This window comes from Siphateles boraxobius, unplaced genomic scaffold (assembly GCF_051911475.1).
Source record: "Siphateles boraxobius isolate OS27281-9 unplaced genomic scaffold, OSU_SipBor_1 11, whole genome shotgun sequence".
Classification (NCBI taxonomy): domain Eukaryota; kingdom Metazoa; phylum Chordata; class Actinopteri; order Cypriniformes; family Leuciscidae; genus Siphateles; species Siphateles boraxobius.
In genome coordinates, this window is record NW_027508711.1 from 9,671,490 (window position 1) to 9,692,254 (window position 20,765).

Sequence of the window (20,765 nt, forward strand, 5' to 3'; positions counted from 1 at the left end):
CTACTCTTCAGCTCACAGTCTGTAAATTCTACCTTATTATATGTTGTTTGTTTGAATCCCTTGGTGTGTGTATTGTGTTTTGATGTTGATTTTGTTCTATTCCTTAACCCAGTGGTTCTCAAACTTTTTAAAGTGTTGTTCCCCATGAGGCTTTTAACATCCTCCTACGTACGAGGATTTTAGTAAGGGACAATATTTGCCCCCTTAAATTGTTATTTCCAGTGCATTTTTTACCTTTATAAAATAAATAGCTAATGCTTTAAATAAAAGATTTTCAATAGAGAAATATGCAATGATTGTAAAAACGAAGTGATGCTTTAAAATATTTAATTAAATCCGCCAGTAGGTGTCTTTATGAGTGAGTCATTGAGTCATTTATTCATCAGTAGCGAAGCAAGTGGCTGTAATTAATTATGAATGAATCATGGACTCTCACGATTTGTTCAAAGCTGCAGATTCATTCACAAACACGATGTTGTGGCTCTTGTTGGATTGTTTTGATGCAAAACATACGGACAATACTGTTTAAAATGAACATCACTTAATATTAATACCTATTGTTTGTTGAACTGTTGTATAAAATCCAGTGGATTTCTCTTGGAGAAATATTTCGGACAGTGAGCGTTCTCGTGGGACGCGAACAGGTCCACCTGCGCTCTGCCGAATGTCTCCCACAGCAGTTGGATCGTCTGCAGGTGCAGCGACCATTCCCCTGCTGGGACATTGTTTCTGGACAATCTGTCTGGTCCCAGATTCAGGTGACCAGGCACATGCGCCGCTCTCAGTGAAAGCAGGTTGTGCTGAGCCCAGACCAGGAGGTGTTCCTTTAGTCTGTAAAGGTTTCGGGACTTGATGCCGCCCTGGCGATTTATGTATGCCACCACTGACATGTTGTCCGACCGGACCAAGACGTGGTGACCCTCTATCTGGGGACAGAAGCGCCGTAGCGTGTTGTCGACTGCCATCATTTCCAGACAGTTTATGTGTAGGAGCTTTTCCCGTTCTGACCACTGGCCAAAGAACGGTCTGCCCTCGAGCACCGCTCCCCATCCCGAGGTGGAGGCGTCTGTGGACACCACCTTCACACTCGAGGGAGTCCCCAGACTCACACCTGACACCTGATAACAGTCGGTTAACTTCCAAGGTTCCAAAGCTGAAACGCATTTCAGATCGACCCGAGGCGAAACCGACCAGCGGTCCATGCCCTGGGCGGAACTTGCGCTTTCAGCCACAGCTGCAGTGGGCGCATGCGAAGCAAACCCAGCTGGAGCACTGAAGCTACTGAGGCAATGAGGCCCAGCATTTTCTGAAACCTTTTGAGCTGGACTATCGAGCTGCGGCGGAAGGATTTCACGGCGTGCTGAATGTCCAGTTCGCGCTCTGGCGACAGACGCGCTGTCATGGATAGCGAGTCCAGCACTGTTCCCAGAAAATACATTTTCTGGCTGGGAGACAGCGAGCTCTTCGCCGAATTGACTGTGAGACCCAGATTCTCGAGATGCTCGAGTAATGTGGCCCTGTGTTCTATGAGCTCTGATTGTGATCGAGCTAGAATCAGCCAATCATCCAAGTAGCTCAAAATTCGCATGCCCTGGAGTCTCAGGGGTGCGAGAGCCGCGTCCATGCACTTCGTAAATGTACGGGGTGCCAGGGACATGCCGAACGGCAGGACTTTGTATTGGTATGCCTGGCCCTCTAAGACAAATCTCAAGAATCGCCTGTGACGTGACGCTATTTGTATTTGAAAATAGGCATCTTTCAGATCTATTGACATAAACCAGTCCTCCTGGTGAACTTGCGCGAGGATTTTCCTGGTTGTAATCATTCTGAACTGGTGCTTCGGGAGCGCTTTGTTCAGCTGTCGCAGATCTAGAATGGGTCTGAGACCCCCGTCTTTTTTCTGTACCAGAAAATACCTGCTGTATAGCCCCCCTTCGCTCTGAGCCTGAGATAAAGGTTCTATAGCCCCTTTGCTCAGTAGTTTCGCTATCTCGGCTCGAAGTAGATGGCGGGGGGTGCACTGATCACAGCGGGCAGCCCGACCGCGCTCAGCTTCTCTCTGACAGGTTGTGGAGAGAAGGCGAGCGGGACGAGCCCCGTGGGGTTCGGCATGTCTGTGAGGGAATGTGGGCGCGGGATAGCGGGCACACTCACTGTACACCAGAAAATACACTCTTTATTGGATTTATCTGGGTAGCCGTAAAAACGCCTCTTGTGTGCAGGCAAGCGGGCAAATGGACCGGCTTGTTGACTGCTAAATACGTTGGAACAGTCACATTGCCTGGAACTGGACGAGCAAAACGTTTCGGTGAAAATCCGGCCGCAGCGGGATTTGAACACCGTCGCTTTCCTAGAGAGGCTAGGAAGGCTTTGAGACCTCGGGCTTCATTTCGATCCTCGGCCGGGGCCCGCGCTGAGGGGGGCGGCGTCCAGCAGAGCGAGAGCGCGGTCCCTGTTCTCGTGCCTGGCGGCGTTGAGAAGCGACGGCGGCGGGAGGTGCAGGTTGCGGCTGGGGGCTCCGGGCAGACGGCTGTTTAGAGCGACCTGCTGCGGAACTAGAGCGCTTCGGAAGGAAGTGCTTCATCGCCTGCGATGTCTTTTGAACCTATTGGAATCTGTCCGCGAAATCTTTGACGGCAGATCCGAAGAGGCCAGCTGACGAAATGGGCGCGTCGAGGAATACAGAGCGCTCCGCTTCAATCATTTCAGACAGCGTCAACCACAGATGTCTCTCCGCCACAGGGAGAGAGGCCATGTTCCGCCCAATGGCCTGTGCAGCTGATTTTGTAGCGCGTAGAGACAGGTCTGTAGCGTTCCGCAAATCCGCAATGCTGATCGACCCATCGCCTTCCTCGTCCATTTTTCGGAGAAGGTCGGCCTGGAAGATCTGCAAGATGGCAATCGTGTGTAGTGCTAATGCGGCTTACCCGGCGGCGTATGCGCGACCGTGCATGGCTGCATCACTCGGCAGGCTTTAGATGGTAGCGCCGTCCAGCAGAGGGCGGACAGAGATGGGAAGCTACCGCTGCTTCCACTGGGGGAAGAGAAAGGTATCCTTTGTCTTTCGCACCGTCCATAGTGGAGAATGCAGCCGAGACAGAGGTACGCACCCTGGCCGAGAGGGGGGCGCCCCAGGACCTCGCGACTTCTTCGTGAAGCTCAGGAAGAAAAGGCGCGGGCCTGGATTGTGACGGCGCATGGTCCTTCTTGAGGAAGCATCTGTCCAGTCGGTTGCACGCAGGCTGCGCGGGCGCCTCCCAGTTGAGGCCGAGGTTGTCGACGGCTTGAGAGAGCAGACGCATCAGCTCCGATTCAATGCCGGCTCGTTTCCCAGAAGGCTCGCGGATAGCAGAGGGGAGGTCTACAGAGCTCGCCCAATCCTCACTATCTGACGCCAGGATAGAACAGGCCTCGGCTGTTTCGTCGACCTCAATGGCGGATGGCGGCCGCTGTCCGTTGGGGAGGGACTCGAGCGATGCCGGCGAAGCTGGCGGGCGAACCGGCGAGCTTTGGCAGGCAGGAGAAGGCTCGGGGCCACGCTGGGCACGGCGCTTCTTACGGCGCAGCACTACAGCGGGCTGAAGTGCAGGCTCTGAGAATGATGCCAGGCGAGTCCTCAGAGTCACCATCGGCAGTAGCTCACAGTGAGAGCATCCGCCGTCGACGAGAGCAAGAGCCGCATGATCCTCACCCAGGCAGGAAACGCAGATGACATGGCGATCCTCTTCACTGAGTGTTGCTCGGCACGAGCCGCAGGATCTATGCATCTTGAAAAAGACGCAGCTCTTTCAGGAGAGAGAGAGAGACCGTGAAAAAATGTGTGTCGCAGCGGCGAACACACACACACACACTTGAAAAGGATATAATGCCGGAAAGCGTAGCAGGTACGGCGGCTAAAGGCGGCGATGCCAGCGACTTCAGACTCGAGGCTCGTCCCGCTGTTTGCCTTTCCTCAGACGGCTTGGCTTCTCACTCCGGATCCAGCGATGCGTGATGCTTCGCTGAAGAGATGAAAATCAGTTGTACCAGCCTAATCGAGCTATATTTATATGGCGAGACCACGCCCTTTCTGGCGGGACGTGACGAAGTGGGCGCGAAATGCCACTATTGGATATGTGTCACGCAGGGCCACTCTCGAATAGGCTGCTGCTGTTCCCGCAGGGCAGCCAATAGGCGCGCAAGCCGTCTTGCCTATGTCTGCATGCTGCTGCACAGCGTTTTACATTAATTCAAAATTAAGGATAATTTTTGGCTTCAATATCTCGTGGAAAAGAGGTTTTCCCCATAGCGTAAGATATTACGCAGTACGAGAGATACTCTAGTAAGAGAACTGTTAATGATAATGATTTGTAGTGGGGTTTTTTATGTTTCTCTAGAAGCAGGGTCAGATGTTATCAGGAGGTTGGGGGACAAAATGCCAGCAGAATAAATATGCACCCAAAATTCAAGATGAGGTGGAAAAAATGGCCCTAGTATGAGTTTTTACATTTATAACATATGATATTAAAAAATAATTCCAGAATATTGGCACGATTGCAAATGTGATAATGATTTTATACAACAGTCAACAGTAAACAAAAAGTGAATATTGTGATTTGACATTTTAGTGTCAAATGTCATGGTTTGGGTTTTGTTCCTACTTCATGTATGTCACCCTGTTCTAGTCATGTGGTCCTGCCATGTGTTTCCTTGTCTGTTGTGTGTCATGTTGTCATTGGTTCATTGTTTAATTGTTCACAGGTGTCCCATGTCTAGTCGTTAGTCTTGTGTATTTAAGCCCTCGTGTTTGCCCTATGTCTAGTATTGTTTTGTGTAACTGCTGTCAGTTAGCTTCATGAATTTTCCTGTCGTTCTTGTTTTGTTTCAGGCCTTTCCATGCCTTTGTTTTGTGTTGATAATTAAAGTTGCATTTGGGTCTTACATCTTGCCTCCAGTGGACCTCATTCATTACAATTATAAATATTCTCTGTTTAAATCTTCATATGCAGATATTAAATATGCAAAAGCCTCTAAATTCCATCTGAAATTTTCTTCTAAAATGATCATTTTAATCAAGCTGTATATTTAAGTTTAGTAATTTCACTTAAATGGCAATGAAAATTACCTATTAGTTGACATTTAAGTGAAATTACTGAACTTAAATATACAAGCTTAATAAAAATGATCATTCTAGAAGAAAATTTCAGATGGCACTTAGAGGCTTTTAGAGAGAACTCTTCATATATATATATTCATTTATATATATATATATATATATATATATATATATATATATATATATATATATATATACACACACACACATACAGTATGTATATAAAATCCTATAATAACAATAATCATAAATAAAAATGTTAGATTGCACATGAAATACTTGATTTTAGTGGTATTTTGTACAAGATCATTCTAAAAAATATATTGCAATAATGTTGTAATATTCACTATATGTATACAACTAACTAGTATGTTGTATATTACAGTATTGCTCTGTGATATTTGCCTCTGCATCAAACCCATTTACAAGCTTTTATCGTACTAACTATCCCCATCTGAACAGCCATTAGTGGAGGTTTAGATCATTTATGAACAGGAAGAAAGCAAAAGTTCTGTGGGTTTGGAAAATAGATGCTTGCTATAAACGTCTTTGTGTGCTGGACATCCTGCATCCATGTCAAAACCAGGAACAACATCAAAAGACTCATTCTTATGTCTGAAGCACTACGACAACATAAAATAACATTTAAAGCAGTGGTTTTAAAGCTCTTTATGTATGTCTTACCATATGCTCACCAAATTAGACTTGAATGCAAGAATAGCATAATATAAGCTCCATTTGAGGCCGATAATGACTAAATGTAACAAGCAATGCACTTATGTGACGAGGATATCAATTACCAGATGTGCTTCCTCTGATCTGCGTTGCTCTGGCGGCTGGATGGCTGACTGCAGAACAGAATGCACTTTTTAAAATGAAATAACCACACCTGATTTTAACCTTGTCAAAACAGAATACGTCATGTTTTTTCCTGTGCGAATGGAACTCTGTCAAACTATCTGCAAAAATCACACTTAAACTAGACAATCGGTAAGTATGTTTAGTTTAATTAATAACATGCAAAAATATGGCACAGTTTCAGCAAATTTGCACAATTCGAATTGTCGTTTTGTTTTTTCAGACATGCATGTGCTTTTGGTTGAGTAGCCCTTGTTCAGCCTACTTTAATACAATATTTTTGCTATACCCAGCTATCTCCACTGCATAACTCCCTCTTGCATTCTTGCGAACTTATATAAGATGCATCAAAATGACAAGGAATAAAAATAGGCTACTTTTAATAAAAATAAATGTTATAAAAAATATTTCATCAAAGTTCAGATGACATATGGTGAGAAAATGATGACAGAAGATTCATTTTTAGGTGAATGGTCCTTTTAAACAGATTACAAATGCAATGTATATTACAATAATACAATGTGCTTTTGTATGCACCAGCTACAGAACAGAAGTCATATTCTCACTATTGCAACATGCATACATTAGCATAATGTAGCCTATAGAATCAAAAATAAAGAAATAAAATTTACAGATTTAACTTTGCATAGGAATCATTCTTATTTGAAAGAGTTAAAGTGTATGGAATTCAAAATTATGCAGCTGATTGTTTCATGTAGTTAATATTAAAAAGGCTTTTTTTTAAAGATGTAGCTATTGCAAAATTAGTTTTGTACTAATACATCATAAAGCAAAAAGCTTAATTTGCCAAACAGAAAAAGAAATGTCTGAAAGCCATCAAGAAAAAAAAAATTAACTCGTCATAAAATTAAAAACAAATTGAATGCTGTATATCACATAAATGTATAATCTAGCTTTGTTTTTTGAAGGTTTTCACATGGCATTTATCATGAATCTTCTTTGATTTCAGCTCCAATACCCGTTTACATCAATTTTGGATGTAGGATGTTCACAACTAAGTCTCTGGGAGAGAGAAAAGGAAATGAGAGAGACATTTGAGTGTGTGCAGAAGCAATGATCTCATTTCAACTTGGTTGTGGACAACAGCTATACGTATATAATACTGATTATATTATTGACTGTTTTCATGTTTTTGAAGTTCAGTTGGTTGGGACGTGACCTCAATGGCCCCCCAGTGCCTTGTGTGTAGAGAAAATGAGAGGGGTTTTACCTGTAATCACCAGATAAAGGACTATAGCCAGACCCACAACAATGGAAACAACACTAAGCAACAAAGCAAGACGTCCAAGTCTTCTGCCCCCATCATAATCTTTTGCTTGTATCATAGACCGAGACTAAAGTGAAACAGAAAGAAAACCATGGATAAGTAAGCGTTATGATAGTAGATTTTCAGTGGAACAGTTGGTGGCCCCATGAGTCACATTATGAACTATAGGGCGCCCCATGAGCCACAGCCCTAAACATAAAATCAAACAAGTTTTTCTTTTTACTTTCTCTCTCTCTGCATTCGGAGTTATTACTGAAACTCTCAAAGTAATTTAAAAAGTAAAATTCCAAAAGTAGCCTTATTTAAAAGTTGTACTCCGGTGGCACCACTCACCATATGCGCGAAATAAAGCGCGAACAGGTTTATTGGAACGGCCAGGCAGAAGCAGGAGATCACGGCCACCCACATGAAGCTGCTTGGCTCGCGCTCTCCGGGCGTGGGCGATGGCGCGCGGCTGAAACTGACCCGCGATGGAGAGCAGGGCACTGAGGCAATGTTAAAATCAGTCTGTTCGTTCTTGTCCGAGTCAAGAGACGTAACGAGGTGTGTATCAGAAGCTGTGTGGTTTAATTCTCTCTTCAGCCCTTTATCTGAGATGTCAAGAAGTTTCTGAGTATCTCCGAAATCGGTGGACTGCAGCGCGGCGCTCTCGCGCAGGACATCTGTCGCGTGACGGGCGTCCGTATTTATAGCCATCTCTTACAGAATAAATATATTTTGTGTAAAAACAACATAAAATGTAGCCTGCACTTACTATGTTATTTTGTCAGCATAATATTTTATTTAATCAAACTGTTCGCAGAGCAAGTCGAGCGAGGAATTCGTACACCTATTATTGGAAATCCATCCACTTCATCAATATTTACCACTCGCATCACTGGAGAAGCGAATCTAGACACTTGGAGTAAATCAATCAGTTTGCTTCGGGCACGTTGTCAGAAGGACGCCCCACCGGCGCATCTGATTGGTGGACTCACATGCGCTTGCTTTATTTATTTATTTTATTAAATGCTTGAATAAAAGAAAATGAACATTATCAACAATTATCATCATTGTAATAACATAATACAACAATACTCCTGCGTCCTTCAGTCCAGATTAAGTTCAATCGCATCATTTATGGTCCCTTTTCACAGACTGTGATGATAACGCGGTTATCAGCATCGTAAATCCTGTTTTTTAAAAAGTTTTTATTTTATTTTATTTTCATTTTTTTAAATTATGTACATTTATAATACTATACTTTGTATTCAATTACCTTTGCATCATATTACAAAAGAACAATTAAAGTCCCCATGAAATCAAAATTGAAGTTTTTTGGCTTTTAGTAGGCTATATATTAGCCTTTTTTTAATGTTAAGCCTATAGTGTGCTTCAAAACAATGACAAAATTCCCATTTAGAAGATTCAAAATGTACCCTCTTATTTCTGCCAATCACTGCACCTCAGCTTCTCATCAGATTTTCTGTCCAATTAAATGCTCTCTAGAATCTGAAGCGTGATTAAAAATAGATGCTGAAGCTTCGGCAGAAATCAGTCATTATTAACTTATTTACTATTTTCTACATGGTGAATGTCATATAGTGCGCTATATGCTTTCCATCGCGGTGAATGAAGTCTGGTTTCACATCAGAGGTGCACGTCAGGGTATGCCGAAGGGTACGCGCGCTACGCACAGCCAACGGCGTAGCTACGGCGTAAGTTCGACGCAGAAGTATAAATTGAAGGATCATATTCGTGAGTCAGCGCAGACCAGAAAGCGTATCGGGCCCATTTGAATTCTGCACAGAATGCTATATTTTAAAGCGATATGGAGGAGAGACGGTTAGAGATTAGGAGGAAACTGTGGCTTTCCCTAGCTCAACGGCTTTGACCGAGCTCAAGCTGTGATATAGAGTGGTGCAGGTATGACGTCACTCGGCAACCGGCAGTTAGCATCACACTGGCACCTTCAACAAAAATCCAATAAGTTTTTCGCATAGGCGTTTGAATTATCACTAAAAACAAGCTCTGTGATCAACAAAAGTTTATGATACTTGCACGTTTTGTCCAAAGCTAAAGTTATAGGCTAAACGAACAACACCACGGTCCCGCAAATTCAACGTTACCACATTACTAAGCTTCTGACATCTCAGTTTTTATCTAAAAACGTTTGAGTTAAAATAGTTTATAAGAGTACAATTATAAGCATAACAAGGCTGTAAAAACCATGTAAAAACTCATTGACTTCGGGACAATGGAACCGGAAGTGCTAAAATGCTAACTCGCTCCCGCATTTTGGCCTACAAAGTTATGTCATACCTGCACCGCTCTATAAACAATACGCTGGCTATTTTAAAAAAGAGGGAGCTGTTTGTTATGTCCCACCCTGTCTTCCTGTTTCAGTGGAAATAACGTCAACACATTGAATAATGCTGCGTGTTTCAAGGTATTGGGCCTTTAAGGCTGCTCTGAGGGTGTTTCTAATACAGCAGCTGTGCGAGTGATGCTAAAATTTACATCTTTCTGCCGTTATCAATCTCTCAATTTTTTTTCTCTTTTTGAAAGATGTGAAAACACTTTTGTGGAGTTTTTTTCATTTGCTATTTGAGCAAATGGGAACACAATATATATTTATATATATTTAATGTGTATTTATTTATATTTAATATATATTTAATGTAGTCTCTCATTCACCGCTATCCACTTTATTTTTTAGGTAAGAGCGGGCATTTGTAAATTTTATGTGTGAAGCTTCCGGTGTCATCTGGAGTCAACTTTTTGGATTCAGGTGTTAGTTGACGCAGTAGGCTACATGATTCGTTTCTGTGCGGATTGGATCTCAATCACGAATATGACTCCCCATGCACTCATCCAGGTTATATGCCGTATACTGACCTTATTAATGTTTTCTAGCATATGCTCTGTCAAAGCACTCTAAAAATGATTAACAACTTTCTCCTCATTCTCCAACTCTCTTACCAAAATCATTAAATATGCATATATTTGAAATGAAAACGTTTGAATGAATGTAGTGGATCCAGCTCGGCTAGCGGTGGTGATAAGCCGTATTGTCAAGTCAAGTCATCTTCATTTATATAGCGCTTTTAACAATATGGACTGTTTCAAAGCAGCTTTACAGTGATAATAGGAAATTAAAGTAACCGAGATTGTTTTAGCTTTACAGCAGCTCTAGAGTAAAGTTATTGTCCAGCTAGAGTTAGTTTTGATTGATTCACTTCCGTCGCAACGATCATTAGTTATTAACTTAGAGGGCGCTAACAAGACACAGTTCTAACAGAAAATTCATTAATGCGATCCGGCCGCTCCTTTGCATAAAACAGTGCCTGGTGGCTCTGAGAATTTTTTTATCGCTTCCGCGTAGCCACATGAATCGGAATTATCCCGACAACGTTTTATCAGTACATAGGTAAAGGGAAGGAGGCCTTCACAAGGGAGAGACTAGTTGACACTTCAGGACTGCGTTGTTGTTGTGTCCAGGCGCAGGACCTTCATCAGATCTGGATACGGCCTGTATCCGGCGGACTGCGGTAAACCTCGGGATAAACAGAGAGACAAATATTAGCGTAGACGCCATCCTTCTTATGATGTACAAAGTACATCAGGATTTATGGGAAGTGTTCCCGGTTCCGGCTGATCTAAACTATGCAGCCTAACATTGAATTATAGAAGTCTATAATGTGTTATGTTTATGCTAGGTCCAAGAGATGTGTTTTAGGCTAGATTTGAACTGACAGACTCTGTCTGCTTCCCGGACAAAGTTAGGAAGATTGTTCCAAAGTTTTGGTGCTAAATAGGAAAAGGATCTACCGCCAGCATTCGATTTAGATATTCTAGGTATTATCAAATGGCCAGAACTTTGAGATCGCAATAGACGTGAAGAAGTTGATGCGTTAAGTACAGGGGAGCTAAACCATTTAGTGCTTTGTAAGTAATCAGCAATATTTTAAAATTTATACAATGTTTAATAGGGAGCCAATGCAGTGTTGACAGAACCGGGCTAATAAGGTCATACTTCCTGGTTCTGGTAAGAACTGTAGCTGCTGCGTTTTGGACCAGCTCTAATTTGTTTATTAAGCGTGCAGGGCAACCACCCAGTAGAGCATTACAATAATCTAGCCTTGAGGTCATGAACGCATGAACTAATTGTTCTGCATTTTTCATTGAGAGAATATGACGTAATTTAGATATATTTTTTAGATGGAAAAATGCGGTTTTACAGATACTATTCATGTGACTTTCAAATAAATGATTGCTATAAAAGAGCAGACTCAGGTACCTAACCGACGACGAGGACTTGACAGAGCAGCCATACAGTGTTAAACAGTATTCTAGGTTATTACGTGAGGACGTTTTTTGTCCAATATTTAGAATCTCTGTTTTTTTAGAATTAAGTAGTAGGAAATTACTAGTCATCCAATTCTTTATATCAGCTATGCATTCGGTTAATTCGGTGAACTGGTAAGTTTCGCCAGGGCTTGAAGAAATATAGAGCTGAGTATCATCAGCATAACAGTGAAAACTAAAGCCATGTTTCCTAATGATATCTCCTAACCGTAGCATGTACAGAGTGAACAGCAGCGGTCCTAGTACTGAGCCTTGTGGTACGCCATACTGATCTTTTGATCGATAAGACATCTCTTAATTTACTGCTACAAACTGATAATGGTCAGAGAAGTATGATTTAAACAATGCTAGTGCAATTCCACTAATGTCAACATAGTTTTCTAGTCTATTTAAAAGAATGTTGTGGTCAATAGTATCAAATGCAGCACTAAGATAGAGTAACACTAATAGCGAGATACAGCCATGATCGGATGATAAGAGCAAATCATTTGTAACTCTAATGAGAGCTGTCTCAGTACTATGGTACGGTCTAAATCCTGACTGAAAATCCTTGCAGAGACAGTTTGTTTCTAAAAAGGTACATAGTTGTGAAGATACTGCCTTTTCTAGTATATTTGACAGAAAAGGTAGATTTGAGATCGGCCTGTAATTGACTAAATCTGTAGGATCAAGTTGTGTTTTTATAACTAGTGGTTTAATCATAGCCAGCTTAAAAGTTTTTTCGGTACGTATCCTAGTGACAAAGATGAATTAATGATATTGGGAAGAGGATCTATGACCTCTGGAAGCATCTCTTTCAATAGTTTAGTCGGTATAGGGTGTAACATACATGTTGTCGATTTAGATGATTTAACGAGTTTAGAAAATTATTCTTCTCCTATAGCAATGAATGAATCAAATGTTTCGTCAGTGATACTACAGTGCACTGTCTGATGTGATACTGTAGTAGACGGTTGCATAGTTATAATTTTTTTTCTGATATTATCAATCTTATAAGTCAAGGTCATACAGTCATTACTGTAGTGCTGCTTGCAAACTTCTGGGCTTGAAACTTTATTTTTCATCAGTTTAGCAACTGTTTCAAATAAATACCTAGGGTTTTGTTTATTTTCTTCTAATAGGGTGGAAAAACAAGCAGATCTAGCAGTTTTTAAGGCCTCTCTGTATGCAATCGAACCCTCCTTCCATGAAATGCGAAATACCTCTATTCTTTTCTTCTTCCAGTTTTGCTCTTTTTCTGGCTGTTTTCTTAAGGGCCTGAGTGTGCTCGTTGTACCACGGCGTTTGACTGCTTTCTTTGATCTTCTTTAAGGGCAATGGAGCAACTGTGTCTTAAGTGCTGGAAAAGAGAGTTAAAAGTATTGTCCATCTGACCACTGACTCTATCGGTCATAATGTTGCAATGCACATTAAGCTTTATTTCAGCGCGAGATAACCCCACTATTTAGGCCTATATGCACAGTAATTTAAAGATTTGTAGCATATAATGTATGAAAAATAAATGTTTAGTTTAACCTTTCGGTTAAAAGCTCGATTTTACATGTGATTCGTGTCTGAAATTGTCAGTGTGATTTTGTTTACCTGACAAATATAGCAAAAACTAGACTGACTTTTGAAATAAAGAATTCAAAAAATATTCTAATTTAAGGTGTTTTTAAAACCAGCCCGGTTGATATAAATGCTTCTGTGGTTAAATCCTAATGAAGCTTTGAAACCACAAATCTTTTGTTCCGAAACAATGGTTTGGAGCGTGTATCGAACTGCCAGTCACGTGATTTCAGTAAACTAGGCTTCATTATAACTGTTTCGAAATTTCAGTATTGTGTTACGACATTTATATACGATATTTGTTAATTTGTTTTTTTAGTTTCTTATCTTTCAAGCATTTAATAATTAAAAAAATTCAACGGTTCACCACTGGGGACGATGATCTCGGTCAACCCATGAGTGAATCACGAGGAGTCTGAGAACCAATTAATAAGTGTCTGTGGGTTTTACCTGATCTCTGATCAGTTTTATACATTTGTAGACGTTTTAATTAATATAGTTAAAATGAATAATAGTATTTAATAGTCTCTTATTGGTCTGTTTAGCTGAGCCATTCATAGAACAAACAAAACAATCCGTGACAATTGATAAAATAACATATAGATACTTGATAATCTAATATAATTAGATAATTACATTTTACTTTTTTAATCAAAAATTTGCAATAGATTTGTAAAAGGTGTTTTTATGCATGTTTAGCCCGGGGTTTTGTTGCATGTAGACTACACTGTGCATTTTGTTGCATTAACACTACACTGTTCTGACCACTAGTGGTCACCGTGGAGACGGGTGTCGGGTTGTTCCGAAGTCTTGACACAACACTGCACATTTGCTTCAACTGTTCCACGAAGCCTCGATCTGCCCACCACTAATAAATTGTGCCTGTGTGAATTTATATTAATATAGATGCCGATTCTTAATTTAGCAAAACAAACGTATTGTAAACTTTAATGTCATTATCAAATACTTTTGGGGGAATATTAACATGTAATGTGAAATCATTGAAGTGAATCTGCCCATCTGAATCAACACACACCTGGCACTAGTTATTACCAAAGCCACACTCTCCCTCAGAAAAAAAAAATCCTCTCATAATATTCCTAACAATGGCTTTGAGTCATCCTGTTGAAGCTAGGCAGTAAAGAACAACTTGCAGTGATTCAGTGGTCTCAACGCATCACTAATGCTGCTGCCTGAACCACAAATCATTCAGATATAGCATGCGCGCTGTACCTTTATCCCATGTTCAAACAGATTAAAAATTGTGAGCTACTGTGAATGAGACAATATGCACCATGGAAACTAGAGACTGAAGTACGTTTATTGGACACATGCAAGTTCCCTCTTCAGTTTTATGCCTGGAGCCAGCAGCTGTTGCAAAGGCTAAAATGTACAGAATATTATATTATTTTTAATGATGTCTGCCATGCAAAATATCCTGCATACTTCAAATACATATTATAAAACTCATTTATCAGTTAGTTTGATATTAGCTCACCTCCAAAAATAAAAAGTTTTCAAGAAAAAACATCCTGAATTTCAAACATATTTAAAAGCTTAGTGACATTTTCCAAAGATTTGTTTTCCTTAGAAATATTTTCTCCTTTAACATAAAATCATCCATCAAAGAACTACAACAGAATCCAGATCCAGAATGAATCAGTTCCACAGCAGTCTCAGATGAAATGGTGCATGCTGGGTAGAGCTGACCACAACAGTTCTTCAGCTGGCAGCTTTAGCGTAAGGACAGGGTCATAAAGTTTGCCAGGGAAGAACTGCGGTAGGTCAGCCAATATTCATTCATCAGTATCCACTACAAACCTAGAAGATAAAAACAAGATGGATTACTTTTCACAAATAATGCAAGACATGTTCCACTAACACACGTTTGTTATGAGCAGTTTTCCTTCATGTTCTCCCTGTAATTACAGCATGCATGAAGAGAACGTGACATATCAGTTTTGCATATTTCTATTGGACAGCACAAAGAACCATCAAAATGAAAAACACTTCACAGGTTCAGTAACAAGAAAGGCCTGCTGTCCTGGGTCAGCGTGAGTGTTTCTGACCCGTTCGCAGTCATCTGCCCTACTGGGTCAGAGCAATATCAATTTGAATATTTTTTAATCAAGTGCATTTTTCAAAGCAAACTTAATGTGAAACACTTAAAATAAGTGATACATTCGGTTGAAAATTCTGCTTTTCAACTTATTGCACATTAATTTATGGCATTAAGTTCCTGTTTAATCATAACTATATAATTTCCAGGTATTATTGAAACTTTACTTTGGAAAAAAAAAGTGTATTAAAGGGTTTCTTTTTTTATTTATTTTATAAATACAATTAAAATGTATAACTATTTAATAAGTAAAATCTATATAGATAAGTAAAATCTATTTAAAATAATTTTAATTTTTTGGGCAACAGTATTAAGGTAAGTAACCATTTTTACTGTTAAGGGCTGATTTAAGTTAAGAATATTTAGTCTAAGCTCATGTAATAGTGTTGGTTCACCCAAAAATAAGTTATTTCATCATTTACTCACACTCGTGTCATTCCAAACCTGTTTGACTTTCTTCTGTGGAACAGATTTTTTTGTTGTTCTTCCAATGAAAGTCAATGGTCACCAAATATGGTTGGCTAACAACATTCAAGATTTTTTTTCTTTTGTGATCTACAAAAAGTCTGTCAGTCATACAGGTTTAGAACAACATGCAGTTAAATGACAGAATATTTGGGTAAAATACCCCTTTAAGCTTAACTATGAATTCATTTAATCTTATTTAACATCACGGAATTTATTGCTTAGAGAAAAAAGGTAGTAAGAAATTATAAAATTGACATTTTTCCTTTAAGAGATAAGTTTCCCATTATTTATGGTCTCTAGTTGTTTCAATGCATCTGAATAATTTCATGTTCTTTCCACATAAGTGGCTGCACATTTGTGAAGCATCACTGAATTTAATCGAACGCAACAATTTCGGCAATCATGATGCTCTAGTTTCACAAATGAAGCCCAAGAATGCCTGTCATTCCCAACAAGAAATGCTAATATAAACTTGCAGAACATTCCTGCTTACAAGCGTGTTTTGTCTTTAAAGTGTCTATAATTTCCGTTGCACAAGAAAAATAAATCGCATGCTGAATCATGCTAACTCTATGACAAAGATTTAGGTTGCTCGCACTTTCCGTCTTGCTTCCCTCCCCGAACTGCGTTTGGTAATCATCTACCATTCTTTCTCAGTACTCTGTGTCCCTCGTTCATTCCACCCTCCCCCATCCAGCAAGCCGGCGCAGACACGCAGACATGAATCAGCAGGCATTTGGGGTGGAGGCCAGAGGACAAGGTAAGGCCTTGAGAGCACATTTCAGACATAATGTCATCTATGATGAACAGAACAATCATGAACATGATAAACGGTTGGAATATTACGCATAACTCAAATGTTTCATCCTCACATTGGCAGCTTAAAGGGACAAATCACCACTTTCAAAATCACACTTCTCTCATTTACTCACCACATGTCTTTTGAAACCTGTATGATTTTTGTTCATCTGTGGAACACAAAACAAGATCTTTTTAAGAACTACCAAGCTTCACCTTTCCATATAATGAGATTAAATGGTGACCATGACGGTCAACCAATATTTCTTAACTTTCAGTCTGTCACGCAAAGTTTGAGGCTGGTCCCCATCACCTTACATTATTTCAAACAGAGCACCATGAACATTCTACAAAATATCACATTTTCTGTTTCCTTTTAACTATTAAAGATCATTTTAAAACAAAACGCATTACATGTTTTACACGTTATATCGTGTTTAAAGATAACGTACCAGCTACTGTAAATCAAACCGACGGTGTCAAAAGCAAATGTGAGAACACATTTGCCGAGTAAGTTTACAATGTTAGAAAAGTAAGACATATGGAGCTGGTGTAACTTAATGTACTAGTTTACAAATCAGTCACTATGCTAAAAGTAAGACCTGCACGATTAATTATTATAGATTGTGATCTCGATTTAACATCTATGTGATCTTATTCCTAAATGACAATGATTCGCCTGTCTATTAAACCGTTGATAAACTCACAGCAGAACTTTTAAATCTGTGTTGGCGCTGCCACTGTATGAAACCGCTTCACAAACAGCCTTTTCAACCACACAGTATCATTATTTCTGACTTACAAAAAAAATCTAATCATCGCAGAAGTACATAGATAAAAGTTTATAGTTCACATATAAACACTGATGTCTACAGAAGCGATCAAAAGAGAGCAAATCACCTTTTGAAAGTAACTTTGCACTTCAAATAACGATTGTCATTACATCGTTTCATCAGTAGGTGGCAACAAATGGCGTAAATGTATTTGTCATTGAATCATTTACTCAAAAACACCGTTTCATCTAGTAATAAAACTAGTGAAATATTTATGAGCGAGGAATTGAATCATTAATTCAAAATGATTTATTGTTAATTCCTACAAATAAAACCTTTTTAAATAGCAATTAAGATTTATCAGAACCTCTAGTGAACTGCTTATTTGGTTTAGTAGTCCGTTCAGAATCATGGTAAAATCGTGATCTCTATTTGAAATAAAGATTTGAGATTTAATATATTCAGAATCGAGCAGCTCTATAAATTAGTACTGTGTAATTCTTTATTAACCAATAATCTGCCCCTGTAAACATAATTTGTGTGAAAAGGAATAAAATTAGTCTTAGTGCCTCAAATTTACCTGGAAACTGCAGTTAATTTTATTATACCAGCAAATTTGAGTTTTGCAAAAAAACGTTAATAGAGACATATTTTCCCCAACAAGCAAAAATTCATGATTTCTGATTGATAGGAGGCCTGAACTACATAAGGGCAGAGTTTGTGATCTCTACTCTTTGTAACAAAATCAGTAAATTATTTCTAGTATAGTAATTAGTTCTTATATATAATATACATTTAGGTGATTTGTATAGCATGTAGTGAGTCCAAAGTTGACGATATATATATATCCTCAAAACTTTGGACTCACTACATGCTATACGAATCACCTAAATGAATCAGCACAATGAAATATCCAGGGGTGTTGCAGCAGGGCTAGCAAATTAGCCTAAGAGAACTCTATTGACAGTGTTTGAATATCTGAACACGCTCGTCTCGTTCCCCTGTCACCAGTCGATCTATTGATCTGGTCTGGGTGCACACAAGCTGCAGTGGGGAAACATTAAGGTCAGCTCGCTATTGCTAATGGTTAACACACTAGCCTACATTGTTAATACAAAAAGTGTCTTATGGTACCAAAACGTGTTCGACCCTTGGTATCTAAAGCATTTGCACAAGAACAAACAATTAAAGGACTTATCTTCAGCCAACATGATCAGTAGTCATACACAAGCATAAACCCTACAGTTAAACTCTGACTTTGTGCTAACGCTGATATCTTTTCTCAGGGCTGACAAAGTGATATCTATGAGCACACAAAGGACTGAATCAGTTAGTGTGTGTGTACTGAGGAACAGGGTGGGAAGATTTCTCCATCGCTCTATGCCGTTTAAGGGCGGAAAGAAAAACCCATCGCACTGCAAAGCCTGAAGCTGAATCAGATGTGACCGAGTACTGACTTGCCATGGATTTTGCAGATAGGGCAAATGGTGGCCATTTTAATGCACTGACATCAATACAGAAACATGCCTTTTGTATTTTAAAACATGTATTCCTTTACATACAAGAAAAGATCAGTTTTAAGGTCTTTGAATGTAAATAATTATCTTGCTTGATAGCATCACATCATGATCACCATTACTGAGGGAAGTAGGGTATGCACACGTACTTCACCATTGAGATCATTTATATAAAGAAATGTGGTTGTCAATTTAAACACATTTACTTTTTTATTACAGATGATGCTTCAGATCCACAACAGGGTGAAGTACAGACTGGGTTTATAACCTGATTCCAAATACATGAGAAAAAAGCAGCCAAGTTTGCTCTCTGTACCTTAAAAGGCTGTAACTGCATTACGGTACGGTGATTTGAACCCCGATTCAGAAGAGCTGTCTATTTTTGGATGCCTGGTTGAAAAGTGTTGACTTGCTATGACTCAAACTAACCTATCAGAAAATAAAACCAATAATATAGAGCCACGGATACATAATGTCACGAAGAGGGTCTTGTCAAGGACTTTCGCTGATATGCATTGTCAGAGTGACGTCTTAGAAAATACTCAGCATTTGAGGCCTGCTCAGTACAGAGAATCTACATGTCTGCGCGTTTTAAGTATAGTTTAAAAACGTTATGTAGATTTCATTGTAATTTATATTGACCAACAATTTTTTTTTTAAATAAAATGAACCATGCCCAGTACATTCAGTGACATTCAAAGGTTATTGCATTACCAAGAGCAAGTTGAGAGTAACTAACTTACATGGCATCACGGGATAAAAAAGGGCACATATTATGCAATGATTACTACTATAAATACAATTCTGTTACACTAAACCTATTTCCAAATTTCATAAAAGGCTTTATATGTGTGTGTGTGTGTGTGTGTGTGTGTGTGTGTGTGTGTGTGTGTGTGTGTGTGTGTTAATACTTTACATAAACAAAAACACAGTATTGTGTATGTGACGAATTGAAAAAAAAAAAAAAAAAAATATATATATATATATATATATAGTACGTTACGTCACTTCCTAACCAGCAAAACCGAATGTAACGTCACATATCGCGCAAAATCTACTGAGATTTCCTCATCAGAGGTAAATGAATTAACGTTACATAAGAATGTTCTTACCCAACCAAATGAGGAAACACACTTTAGCAGACACGTTGGCATCTATGCAGCAATAAAAAAAGGACTGACGTGATTGTACTGAATAACTATCTTGTATTGCTCAACATGTCTCTGCTGCCTCGGATTAAATTTTTCTTGAAATAACTTTAAACACACAGATTACACTGACATCGGCTTGCGTCCTCGAGTAAAGGCTTTAGTAGGCTGGAAGTTTGGCCGGTTTAATGGAATGAAACTTATGTAATGACCTCCGCCCGGCGTCCAACATATTCGATGATGGCCTGTTCTAATATTATAATCTTTCGTTTTTATGGCGAAAAGAAAAAGCGTTCGTACCTCAGAAGCGGGTTTTTTTCCGCCCCACCTAAGTGAACTGCCTCGCCTTTCCCTGAAGCGAATAACGTTAAAGCTGTTTTATCTTAAACCCGACCGAAATAGGCTGTGGATTAGATTTACTACGATTCTGGGTTATGCCTGAAAAGTTGATTGACTCAAACGCTCACCTCGCTTGTAAAGAGATTCCTCCGTTTTCGCCTCTCGCTCTCACGTTTACCGGCGTCTGCGATCAGCTGGCAAAGGGAGTGACGCGATTAGTAACAGCTGGCCACTGGATCTGCGACGTCAAGGGTTCGCTATGACGACCGACTTCCGTAGATTATAACTGACTTCAACTTCAGCCAACGTTAAGCCTCGACTCACAAGAAAGGGGGCGGGACAAAACCGTTCCAACCAATTAAAACGTCTCCTGCTCATGGACGAATCGTTTCAGCCAATCATCTGTACATGTAAAAGTTTACTTAACAACCCCCGAAGTAATTTTATTTTATTTTATTATTTAGTTG

The 20,765-nt window shown here is 39.7% G+C and overlaps 1 protein-coding gene and 1 long non-coding RNA gene across 2 annotated transcripts; both read right to left on the bottom strand.

Annotated features, from left to right (window-relative positions):
- Positions 1-6,084: 6,084 nt before the first annotated feature.
- Positions 6,085-8,152, bottom strand: trarg1b (trafficking regulator of GLUT4 (SLC2A4) 1b). Its single transcript, XM_077248512.1, has 3 exons — positions 7,575-8,152; positions 7,185-7,308; positions 6,085-6,976 (listed from the first exon to the last, which is right to left on the bottom strand). The coding sequence occupies exons 1-3, from the start codon at positions 7,935-7,937 to the stop codon at positions 6,969-6,971; spliced, it is 495 nt and encodes a 164-aa protein (XP_077104627.1). The 5' UTR covers positions 7,938-8,152; the 3' UTR covers positions 6,085-6,968.
- A 6,284-nt stretch (positions 8,153-14,436) lies between these two features.
- LOC143702044 (uncharacterized) lies at positions 14,437-20,580 on the bottom strand. The gene is made up of 2 exons (XR_013190267.1): positions 20,427-20,580; positions 14,437-14,957 (listed from the first exon to the last, which is right to left on the bottom strand). It is a non-coding gene; the product is annotated as an uncharacterized LOC143702044 (long non-coding RNA).
- Between the last annotated feature and the right edge of the window lie 185 nt (positions 20,581-20,765).